Source organism: Daucus carota, chromosome 1 (assembly GCF_001625215.2).
Source record: "Daucus carota subsp. sativus chromosome 1, DH1 v3.0, whole genome shotgun sequence".
In the NCBI taxonomy this organism is placed as follows: Eukaryota; Viridiplantae; Streptophyta; class Magnoliopsida; order Apiales; family Apiaceae; genus Daucus; species Daucus carota.
Genome location: NC_030381.2, coordinates 49920668 through 49932172, shown reverse-complemented (window position 1 = coordinate 49932172; position 11505 = coordinate 49920668). Strand labels below are relative to the sequence as shown.

Below are 11505 nucleotides of genomic sequence, written 5' to 3'. Positions count from 1 at the left end.
GTATATGAATAATTTTGTTAATAATTAATATTTTTTATTTATTTACAAATTATAAAAAAATAATTATATATTTTTATTTACTTAGTTTTCTTTGGTTTATTCAAAAAAAATATTTGTTTAAATATTTAGTTTTTAAATATTGTACTCTTTTAAATATGACCTTTTGAAATTATAATAGAAGATTTCTCTTATTTTTTAAACATTTAATTGATATAATAAGTGTATAAATTATGTGATTAAATATATTTTCAAAAAATTAAGATTAAAATGTATTTATAATCAAAATGATCCGTCAGAAAAACGTAGCTGCTTTTGGAGTTTATTTTAGGTTGCTGTCGGCCTGACGGTACCAAGGAGGTTGCATATTTTTAAAAATATATTTTGCAATTTGAATTTTTTTGAAAAAGCCCAAAATTAAATTATACATATTTCGAACAGGTTTAAGCTAGAACATATTAAAATAAAACAATTCAGAATAATCTACCCCAATTAAGAGAAGTTTGGCATTTTTGAAATGATGAAGTGATATTCCATGCCACACAGCAGTAACACCTGTCAGATATTTCAATATGACAATGAATATATTATGGGCTGTTTCGCAACGGCTTAAAAATGTTAGCTTATGGGTTTGTATCGTTTGTGTAAAAAGTCAAGAAATACTTATAAAAATTTTGGAATGTTAGCTTTTGTTTCAGGGCTGGTACTTATTTGTCAAACACTTTAATCATTCATAAGTCTTAACTTGCTTCTAACTTATACTCCACTTTTTTATTTTAAGCAAGAAGCCCTTAATTTAAACTCACTCAAACGGCCCCGTAACTTAAGTCGTGTGTGGAATGAATAACAATCAACAAGAAGTTTCTGCAGCGGCCTACTTTATTCTACACCTTACCTATTGTGACCGTTTTTACCTATCGGTCAATGCATGATATTCAAAGTAATTACAATTGCCCTGCAAAACAAAATGAATGTCAAAAAATTTAGATTAAAAGCCAATTTTGACTCTAGCATACATGTGTCAAACTTTGATTGTCATCATACTACTTTGTCTATGTTTTATATTCAGCAAATGGACTTGTTACAAACAATTATGAAATTTGGTTAAAGGAAACACACTACCACATTTTCTTTACTTGAAAGTGTACACAATTTGCAAGTGTGCAATGTATATTCCCACCATCATTCTGTTTTGGTTCATTTTATCCTCCACCTTGATGAACTCAGCAGCTGTTGACACCATTAGACCACACCAGACTATTAAAGATGGTGACACCATTATATCAGCAGGTGGAGAATTTGAACTGGGATTTTTCAGTCCTGACAGCTCGAGAAATCGATATCTGGGCATCTGGTACAAGAAAATATCAGTTAGGACAGTTGTATGGGTTGCTAATAGAGATCATCCTCTCATGAGTACCTCAGGCGTGGTACGGATGACTGACAAGGGAATTACTTTGCAGACTTTGAATACTAGTGATGGGATAGTTTGGTCGATGAATGCATCTAGATTTATGAGGAGTCCTGCTGTCAAGCTACTGGATACAGGGAACTTGGTTTTGAGAGATGAAGATGAGGTTATTGAAGATGCACAAGATTTTATATGGCAGAGCTTTGATCATCCCATGGAGAGTATGCTGCCTGGGATGAAGTTTGGTGTAGACCTGGTCACTGGTATTGACAGGTACTATACGTCGTGGAAAAGTGCTGATGATCCCTCCTCGGGTAGTTTTACCTACAGACTTGATTACAATGGTTTCCCACAATTTCTTTTGTGGAAAGGTTCAAGGATTTGGACGAGGAATGGACTATGGAATGGTTACAAACTCGGTGGCATTCCCAATTACAATCCCAATGGAATATATAAATACAAGTTTGTGCTGAATGAGAAGGAAATCTATTTTGGGTTTTACCTCATCAATCAAACAGCTGCTTTCATAAGGCTTGCACTGAATCCAAGTGGAGAACCAAAACTTCTGGTGTGGAATGATCAGCAAGAGAAATGGATTGTTTACCTTAGTCTACAGGACACTGACTGTGATCGCTATAACTTGTGTGGTGCTTATGGAATCTGCAACATAGAAAACACGCCAAGATGTGAATGCTTGAGGGGATTTGTTCCTAAATACCCAGAGAAGTGGAAAGCAGCAGATTGGTCTGATGGATGCGTCCACAGAACTCGTTTAGCCTGTGGGACTGGGGAGGGTTTTGTCAAATATTCGGGTGTTAAGTTGCCAGACACACATCACTCCTGGTATAATATGACGATTAACCTTCAAGAATGTAAGAGGTTGTGCATAAAAAACTGTTCTTGTACAGCTTATGCAAGTATAGATGTCACAAGAGGTGGACATGGATGTCTCTTATGGTTCAGTCATCTAGTGGATATTAGAGATTACACTGGAGATGGACGAGATATTTATGTAAGAATGCCACCCTCTGAACTAGGTAACTACTTCTGCAAATATTTTCTGTTGTCGCATTCTATATAATATAGCAGCAGAAATATTACCTCAAACTCGTTGCCTTGTGGGATTTTTGTTTCTGTTTTACAATTTTGGTTAACGCAGTAAAAAGCTGGAGTTCTGGAGTAAGGAGGAAAACAGCAGTTATTACAATTACTGTGATGCCAATACTAGTGCTACTTGGCATAACTTTCCGTTCAGTATACAACAAGAAGAAGCTGCTGAAACAAGGTAAACTATCTACTACGAAAACTGTCTGTCAATTAAGAAAGAACTAGAATTTGACCAATAGCAGATAATAGTGCTATAATATACTGAGCCTAATATCTTGGAATAACTAATAAGTCAAAACTGAATTTAAAACAGGGAACTAATACTGACCTCTAGGTTGTGCAGATCATTTGAATGTCTATCACTGTGCGTTTTCATTTTTGCCAACTCGCTGTGCATGTGTTTAACTTCAAACATTGCAGAGGACTTGAATATAAGTCTGGAAACTGTTGCTTTGACTGAAGTTGAGAATGAAGATCTGGAGTTGCCATTGTTTGAGTTTGAAAAAATTGCAAATGCCACGAGTAACTTCTCCAACGATAACAAACTTGGAGAGGGCGGCTTTGGACCTGTCTACAAGGTAATCATAGTGATAAATAACATGTGAATTTATGTAAACAGTTTATGCAATGTAGTTATCTGCAACTAGTTTGTCAGTACAGCAATGACTTAAATCACAAAAGTCTATATTCATATACATGTACCTAATAACTGGAAACAGGTACAAGTGTCTGTACCATAGATGCAGGATTAGAATGGTAATTAGATTTTTTCAGGGAACATTGGATGATGGACGAGAGGTGGCCGTGAAAAGGCTGTCAAAGGATTCGAGTCAAGGATTAGAAGAGTTCAAAAATGAAGTCTCATGTATCGCCAAACTTCAGCACAGAAATCTTGTGACGCTTTTTGGTTGTTGCACAGAGAAGGGAGAGAAGATTTTGATCTATGAATATATGGCCAACAAAGCTCTAGACTCGTTCATTTTTGGTATGTCCCAACTTGATACTATTACATGCTAATTTTAATGTGGACTAACTTGATGAAATATATATAGATGAAAAGATAAGAAATACAATCGACTGGCCAAAACGATACAACATAATAAATGGCATTGCAAGGGGACTTATGTATCTTCATCAAGATTCAAAGCTACGAATTATACATAGAGATCTCAAAGCCAGTAACATTCTACTTGATCATGAACTGAATCCAAAGATTTCAGACTTTGGCATAGCAAGAAGTTTTGGAGGAAACGAAACTGAAGCAAATACATCAAGGGTGGTCGGGACATAGTAAGTATTTCCAATACTGCAATTTGATTTCTTTTCTTGTGTGTCAGAGCTGATTATTTGACATTGTACCTTTTTCTCTCCTGCAGCGGTTACATGTCACCCGAGTATGCTATTGACGGACAATTCTCCATTAAATCTGATGTGTATAGCTTTGGTGTTTTGCTAATAGAGATAGTGAGTGGAGTCAAAAACAGATTATTCAGTCATCCTGATCACAGCTTAAACCTTTTAGGGCATGTAAGTATGAACATATTATTTAGCAAAAAAAAAGTATGAACATATTATGAAAATCCTTATGCTAGAGGCTTTATATACTACTGAGTACTGACAATCACATAAATTTGATTTAGGCATGGATGAGTTACAAAGAAGACAAACTTCTGCAACTAGTCGATGAGGTGATCTTGGAGTCTAGTAACCATACTGAAGTTTTTCGAGCTATCCAAATAGGATTACTGTGTGTTCAACATCAGCCGAAAGACAGGCCAGTTATGTCGCAGGTAGTTCTCATGTTGAGCAGTAATATGAAGCTGCCTCATCCTAAGCAACCTGGTTTTTTCATGGAACGGTGCCTTATCGAAGCAGAAAACGTATTGAGCAACCCAAAATTTTCATTATCTAACTATTTTACGATCACTTCTCTCCTACCTCGGCAATAGGTGTTATCTATGTACCTAGAAACAAATTGTTTTCGCTACATGTAACTAGGTTGTATATAAAGAACTAACGCTTTTTACCTCCAATTTTTTTAGCTAAACATTAAATTAAGCACTCACATTGTTTACACTTCCAAATGCCGGTAAGCAATTGATTAGAATTCTAATGAGTTGATTAATTGCCGAGGAGTTCTGGAGTGGAGGCCAGGTGTGCGATTTTGTGTCTGTGAATAAACAGACTTCGTTCCTTTAATGAAAACCACAGTAGGTGTATACAGAAAGCAGATTCTTACATAAAAAGCGGCTGAAGTTGTAGGAAGAAGACGCTTCACGCTTGATTGTCTTTGTTTTGTGATCATAACAGTAAAAGACTCCAACAATGTGTATATAAATCGAGTGGTCCGACACTATACACCTTACTCCAAACACCACATCCCTCGTCAAGAGAATAAACATCCACCATACTATTAAGAAGGCCAATAAATCATTACCATAAGACAATCCTTAATATTCACAAATTCATAATACTTCACCAATTCAAAAAAATTTCCGTATTCATCACTTAAATTGGTGTAAATCAAAATATAATTTAACAAACATCTTACTTGACGAATATCTAGTACATGACCAACGATCTATATGGACGGAAGACATAATCAGGAACAAAAACATCAGTTCATGAATCGGAGTTAGAGGAGTAAACAATAGCATACCTCAGAGGAAGAGACATATAGCAGGCCACAACCTTGTAATCATTCTTTACAGGATCAAATCCGAGGCCGACGTTATTGAGATCACAATGGCGTGGGGGAAGAGTGAATTCCTTGAATTGACAAATCGCGGGGTTCCACAATGATAACTTCTCGTCAAGATTGAGACGGACCAAGCCGTGTATTGAACCAACCACTTGATAATCATCAAAAGGGATTATAAATGCTTCTTTGTAATGGGAAAGAATGAAGATTCCTACTCTGTCTTTGTTAACTATGAGACAGTCGTAGTCATGAGGGTTTTGAGTGGCATTGCGAGTGTGGTGTTCTACAAATTTGGAGTCAGAGAATAAAGGAAGCCATGATCTGGAAAACATTTGAAGCATACCACTGATTTTATCAGGAGTTGTAAGTATCTCGTTCCTCTAGCAGCTCCGTCATCATTGCCAGCAACTTTCTCGGAACAACTTGCTTTGAGATGCATAACATATATTATTCATCTAAAATCATAATTAGGAAACTGAATGAAAAGTGATTGTTACACGGATTATAAGCATTTTTCACATCTCTGTGACCATAAGCCTTGTCTCGATCTCTTGTTACAGAAGGGTAACCCCTCAGATATTAATTTGATCATCATCAGAGACGATATAACTAGAAAGTACTATCTTTTTTTTTGCAAAAGCATTGTGACTACATCATATGCAAATAAAACTTCGCAAACAAAAACAGGGCTAAAAGTACAAATCCAAGCGCTCCTGCAGCACACAACAGCAGCATTTGTTCTATTGCTGCTCCAAATCCAGCAATAGCGATAGGGATAGTTACGAACATAGGATAACATATAGCCATTAAGAGACGCATTAGTAACCCCTCCAAATCTTGTGCTCCATTCCCGACTATTTCTTCTACAATTGGCATCACAAATCTTGTAAATAATATCGCTGAGGATGAGCCTGGGTGAGCCAATTGATAATGGTATTTCCATGTATCAAGTAGCCACCAACAGCACCCCTTGACCTTTTCCCAGTCAGCACTTCCACCCACTCCTCCACCGTCGTCATTGGTGCCCGTCCATTTACCTCCTCCATTTCCTTGACCACCACCAGAACCGTCACCGCTACTTCATTTGCCAGCATACACAAAATCAGGAAAAAAAATTGATGAGAAATAAATCTAAGACTATTTAGTTTATCCAAATTGTTTCTGCTGTCACTTAATTACTCAAGATATTAAGTACGGAATACAATGTAAAACCAACATGTTTAGTACAATTCTACCGGTTAGAGCTGACAGTTTTAACAGCAAAAAGATTGCAGAGTGCTGCAATCCTATCCAGGACGTAATTTTAGTCTGAGCTGGGTTTGGAAATTTTATGTAGAGTTCATTGAGCTTAAGCTTTTAAACAGATTTATAGTTCTACCTCGAATACGTAATGGGTCCAAGTCAACCTGAACATAAACAAAGCTCCAAATGTTACTTGCAAACTCAAAACTGTCTGATTTGAATCAAGTTCTATTCATTTATCAAAGAAATCCCATGAACAAACTCTAATTGCAGCCCTAATCCTTTTAAGCAAAACGCACTTTGACCAAATTAGTCTTTAGGCTATAACATGTATTCATGACACCACTAGCCACTCTAATCCATATAATAAAACTTTGAGAGTTTACCTGAAACAAGTACAAAATTCACCAATGTTAAAAAGATTCAGCATCAGTTCCGTCTCAAATACTGAATAAACGAGTCGAAGCCAAATTGAACTTGAATCAAGCTCAAAATATAATCTCATTTGTAGAAATTCAAATTTTCGGGTTTTAATCGAGTGCCATATATTGAACAAAGTCCATTAAAAAACTCCAATTTAATCCATACTCAATTTATAGCCTGCTCAACTAAAGTTTCAGCCTTAATACCATCTAAACAAACACAGATAGAACAAATTTCTCATTAACTACATTATCAAAAACCAAACTAGCTACTTCAATAAAAATAAACTGATAAGTTAAAGAATTTACCCAAGACCAGTATCAGATCCACCAATGTTCAAAACCTTAATTTGATCAAACCCTGACTTTATCTCATTCTCCCCAGTGTCCTTTATATCAAAATTGAAACTTGAAAATGAGGCAGCACATGACTTTGCACCAACCGAAGAAAATCCAAAACAATTTCTGCCTGCCCTGTGAAGTGATCTAAAGAATCTTGATGTTGAGCTGACAGGAATCTTGAAATCTGATGTTATTACAGAATCTTTATTGTTAAGGAATCCAGGATTCTCTGACACCACCCTGTTTCTGGGATAGTTGCATTTTAATCTTGATATGGTAGTGGCTGGATTGACAATAAATGCCAACATGATTCTTAGGTTGTGTATAATCTGGGATTAAGACAGAGTCAGGAGTAGTTGATTAGGCTCTTGCTTTTCTTGACTTAGCACTAACAGAAGGAACAAGATTAAGTTGACTGGCGTGTTTTAAGCTGATTTATCGGTCTTCTTTGTTTATTTATTAAAATGATTCTTTTCGCTTTACAAATAAGACTATTATGTGGAGTTGCTTGTGATAGGAATGATTAAGTGTAAACATGAAGTAAATTTTTTAGAAAAATTGCCTTATGAACTACAGTAATGATGATGATGATATTTAGTGTTAACTAGCCTAGGACCTAGATTGTAAAATAATTATCCGCGAGCTTTTTTGTCACTCATGGTCTCTTTTCCTGTGAAGGTTCACTACATGAAACATTTAAGAAATTCTTATTGTTATTTCTGATGATTAATGTGATAAATATAGTTTCAAAAAAAAATGTGATAAATATAACTTTTCTATTATTTATTTACCTTATAGTAAAATTTATAAAAAAAAATATCATATTTAAAGATGCCTTTTAAATTTCGTATGCCGTTTTCTGATTGAATATATCATAATTAATTGAGTATATTAAATTATTAGCATATATATCACTTTCTGATTAAATGTATTAAAATCGGATATTGATTGAACTGACATTTGATCAAATGCTTTTTGAGTTAATCAGTTACAACCAAAAATAATCGCAATTGCTGGTGATAAGGAATGTTATCAATTTATTATCGATCATAAATTTCACCCTCCTTCAATTTCTCAATAGGTATATTTTGACTATTCGAATTAATTATACTTTGATTAAAATCAATATGCATTGTATAATTGAAAATTATAAAATATATTTCTGTTTTAAAATATAATTTTTATTTTCCAAAATAATAAATAAATATTTTTTTAATATATAATCAAAAAATTGTAATTTCAAGTTCTGAAAAATTGAAATCCGTCCCTTTCTTACGAAACCTTCGGTTCTCAGCAATCGAAACAGTGAGTGACCCGACGCTCTAACCCACTTTCTGTATGATTCAAAATGAATATAGTACTGTAGTATCAGATTCCTCAAATTTTGAAGAAAATATTATGTATATCATAATTTAAAACTAAAATGTCCTAATTACTTTTTAAAAATTTGACTTTGATATTATATTAAAATATAATATTATATAATTTTAGATTTTATAACAATAAAACATTATATTCTATAACGTCGAATGCATATTTTATATATATAGCAATATTTCTAGAATTTGTAAATGTTTTCTTATGGATTTGGATTTAAAAAGAACAGTAGACACTATTTTTAAAAAAAATATATATAAATTAATGACGCAACGTTACAAAATGATATTTAAAAATATTTTTCAGCGTAAACTGTGAGTCAATATTTTTTAAAATGTTGATAAAAGGAACAATACCATAAATTTTGTTTGATTTTTTTACAAACAACATGATAGAAAGATGTCCTATTTTAAGTGAATATTAATTTATATATTGAGTTTCAATATTATTAGCGTTGTAGAACAAATCTTATATTTCTGACTAATATTTAAAAAAATTGAAAATAATTTGTTTTACTATGTTTAGCATTTTCCAAATGAGTACGTCAGTCGTTGCTTGCTCGGTGCTTCCAAATTGGGCTGTAAATCGAGATGGATTATCCGTTTTGAAAACGATCCAAATCTACGGAAAAATTAAGTACGTATAATATATGATCCCGGATATGAGTACACCTATACCCGCTCAGATTCAGTTTCATATAATTTTTCATAATATGATTCTACCCAAATAACCGAATATGATCCACGGTTCATATTCGATTCAAACTCATATACATATTATATTTTAACACCATCATATTTGCAAGTAAATAGTCATTATTTAAGAAAATTGTAATATCTTATTTAAGTTTATATCTTCGTAAAATATGATTTATTTAATGTGATCATACTTATTATCTTCATATATATTGAATAAATGATATATACCAACATATAACTATAAGTTTTAATTTAAAATTATTATACTTTATAATATTATGTTTACTTAGACTAAATGATAATTATTTGAACAACTTAAATAATAATGATATTTGATGTCAGTGGATCATATCCAGCTCATATTTGACGGATCATAAACTATCCGGTTAAAAAATAAAAAATACGATACTGGATCATATCCGGTTCAGATCCGAATCTCAAATACCCTGGATCGGTTTATATCCAAATAAAACGATCACAAACTTAAATCTGAGCAAACTAAAAATAATATGATGCTATAGTAGAGGATACCCGGGATCAGCAGGATATTTTACAGTAGTTCCGTGTTTCATCGGCCATCACTTCATCCTCTCTGTGGGCTCCGCACTGCTGATTCATTTATAGCTATCCGCTACTCTGGCCCAACAATATAATTAGCGCTGCAGCAAGCCCTATTTTTTCTATATATATATAGCCAATCTTGTTTAAATTTATGTCGCTGGCTTTAAATAATCATTAATTTTAAATTAAATAAAGTCTATCGTATAATAAATTAAAAAGTGGTTTACAGAGGAATTTTTTTTATCAAAAGTCGATAGAATTTTTGAGAATAAAATTTGTTGGAGTACTCATTTCAGTAGAGTCTTAAAGCACTCGTTCTTCAAAATTGAATAAAATATAAAAGATTATTGCACTTTATATTCTCACATTTTGTAGTCCTAAATTTTAATTAACTTTCAGTTTGTAACCCTGACCCGCAAATCAAAACATCTGTTAATTTTAACTGTCAATAGTGTGTATATTAGCTTCTAACAACTAGTTTACCCGGTTACCCTCAAAATTTATGTATTATATTTTGAAATTTTATCATTTTATAGAGGTTTGCCCCTTAGTTTTTCAAGAATTCGTGCATTTCTACGTATATATAACGATGTAAAAAATTTAAAATAAATTTTAAATGTGTATTTGGATTTAGAATCTGATTTTTTTGCATACACGATGTCACTTATTTTAATTTTTAAAATCAATACATATTTTATTTTTTATTTTTAAATTTATGGAAACTAATTTAGAATTTATTTATAGAAGCTAATTTAGAAACTAATTTAATTTTTATCAAATTTATAGAAACTAATTTTGAATCAGAATGAAACATATTAAATCATTTTTAATTTATAAAAACTAATTTAGAATTTATTTTTTGGAATTCAAAAATTACTTTACATATTATTTTTACTTTTTAATGATTTAAGACACAAATTATAACTGGGGAAAAAATTAATAAAAAATGAGAAAATAATATCCAATGAAAAAAGAGGAATGAATAAGGAGGAATATTTTGTAAGCCTAAAAATAAAAATGATCAAAGAGAATGACAATTGTCTAAAAATTAAAAAATAATAAAGACTTCATTATCTACTATTAATCCACTATTTTTTATCTCTTTCAATTTACATATTAATATTATATTAAATAGAAAATGAGTATAAAAAGGAGAAAATGCCTAAAATAACAATTAGAGTAATACGTATGTCCAAAATAAGTGCTGACAAATAAAATATACATTTTATCCAATCCAACCCTGGAAGAATGTGTATACCAAACTTAACACATATACCAACTGGAAAAATAACATGCCAGACTTATTGTATCATATCTCTCCTTGTTCCGGGACACTCAGAATAAGAATTCGAATTGTAATTAAATAAAAACGGATTTTCTAGTGTGTGACATACACTTTTTATTTAGGTGGTGGATTCTGATTGGCTCTCATTCTACTAACAATGATAACCCCTCCACCTGCACAAAAATTCTCATCAATCAAAATCTCTCTATGTAAAAAGTAATTGTTAGTGTGCGCCAATATCTTGATAAAAAATAGAGATGGTGCGTTCAAAAGTGACGTTGATCATGAAGTGTGGCCACGAGGCTCATTAACAGACTGTGTAAGTGTTTTGTAAGTGATCACATGTTAGTACTTTTAAGAAT

At 32.6% G+C, this 11505-nt stretch overlaps 2 protein-coding genes and 1 long non-coding RNA gene across 4 annotated transcripts; 1 reads left to right on the top strand and 2 right to left on the bottom strand.

The window, feature by feature from the left end:
- Positions 1-965: 965 nt before the first annotated feature.
- Positions 966-2052, bottom strand: LOC135149901 (uncharacterized). The gene is made up of 2 exons (XR_010288155.1): positions 1911-2052; positions 966-1348 (listed from the first exon to the last, which is right to left on the bottom strand). It is a non-coding gene; the product is annotated as an uncharacterized LOC135149901 (long non-coding RNA).
- On the top strand, positions 1164-4680 carry LOC108224037 (G-type lectin S-receptor-like serine/threonine-protein kinase At4g27290). Its single transcript, XM_017398578.2, has 7 exons — positions 1164-2445; positions 2568-2693; positions 2936-3093; positions 3290-3500; positions 3568-3805; positions 3892-4042; positions 4156-4680. Exons 1-7 carry the CDS (start codon positions 1164-1166, stop codon positions 4462-4464), a joined length of 2475 nt encoding a protein of 824 aa, XP_017254067.1. The 3' UTR covers positions 4465-4680.
- A 1012-nt stretch (positions 4681-5692) lies between these two features.
- LOC108221192 (uncharacterized) lies at positions 5693-7667 on the bottom strand. Of its 2 annotated transcripts, none has more exons than XM_017395329.2 (2): positions 7190-7667; positions 5693-6294 (listed from the first exon to the last, which is right to left on the bottom strand). In XM_017395329.2, the coding sequence occupies exons 1-2, from the start codon at positions 7528-7530 to the stop codon at positions 5865-5867; spliced, it is 771 nt and encodes a 256-aa protein (XP_017250818.1). In that variant the 5' UTR covers positions 7531-7667; the 3' UTR covers positions 5693-5864. The 2 variants fall into 2 exon arrangements, with proteins under 2 accessions (XP_017250818.1, XP_063941991.1); XM_064085921.1 differs by having other exon boundaries at positions 5693-6291; positions 7190-7660.
- Between the last annotated feature and the right edge of the window lie 3838 nt (positions 7668-11505).

Coding starts and splice junctions, on each gene's coding strand:
- LOC108224037 (XM_017398578.2), top strand. CDS start 1,164: ATGTATATTCCCACCATCATTCTGTTTTGGTTCATTTTATCCTCCACC. Junction 2,446..2,567: donor AATGCCACCCTCTGAACTAG/GTAACTACTTCT, acceptor TGGTTAACGCAG/TAAAAAGCTGGAGTTCTGGA. Junction 2,694..2,935: donor GAAGAAGCTGCTGAAACAAG/GTAAACTATCTA, acceptor CAAACATTGCAG/AGGACTTGAATATAAGTCTG.
- LOC108221192 (XM_017395329.2), bottom strand. CDS start 7,530: ATGTTGGCATTTATTGTCAATCCAGCCACTACCATATCAAGATTAAAA. Junction 6,295..7,189: donor GGATCTGATACTGGTCTTGG/GTAAATTCTTTA, acceptor TGGCAAATGAAG/TAGCGGTGACGGTTCTGGTG.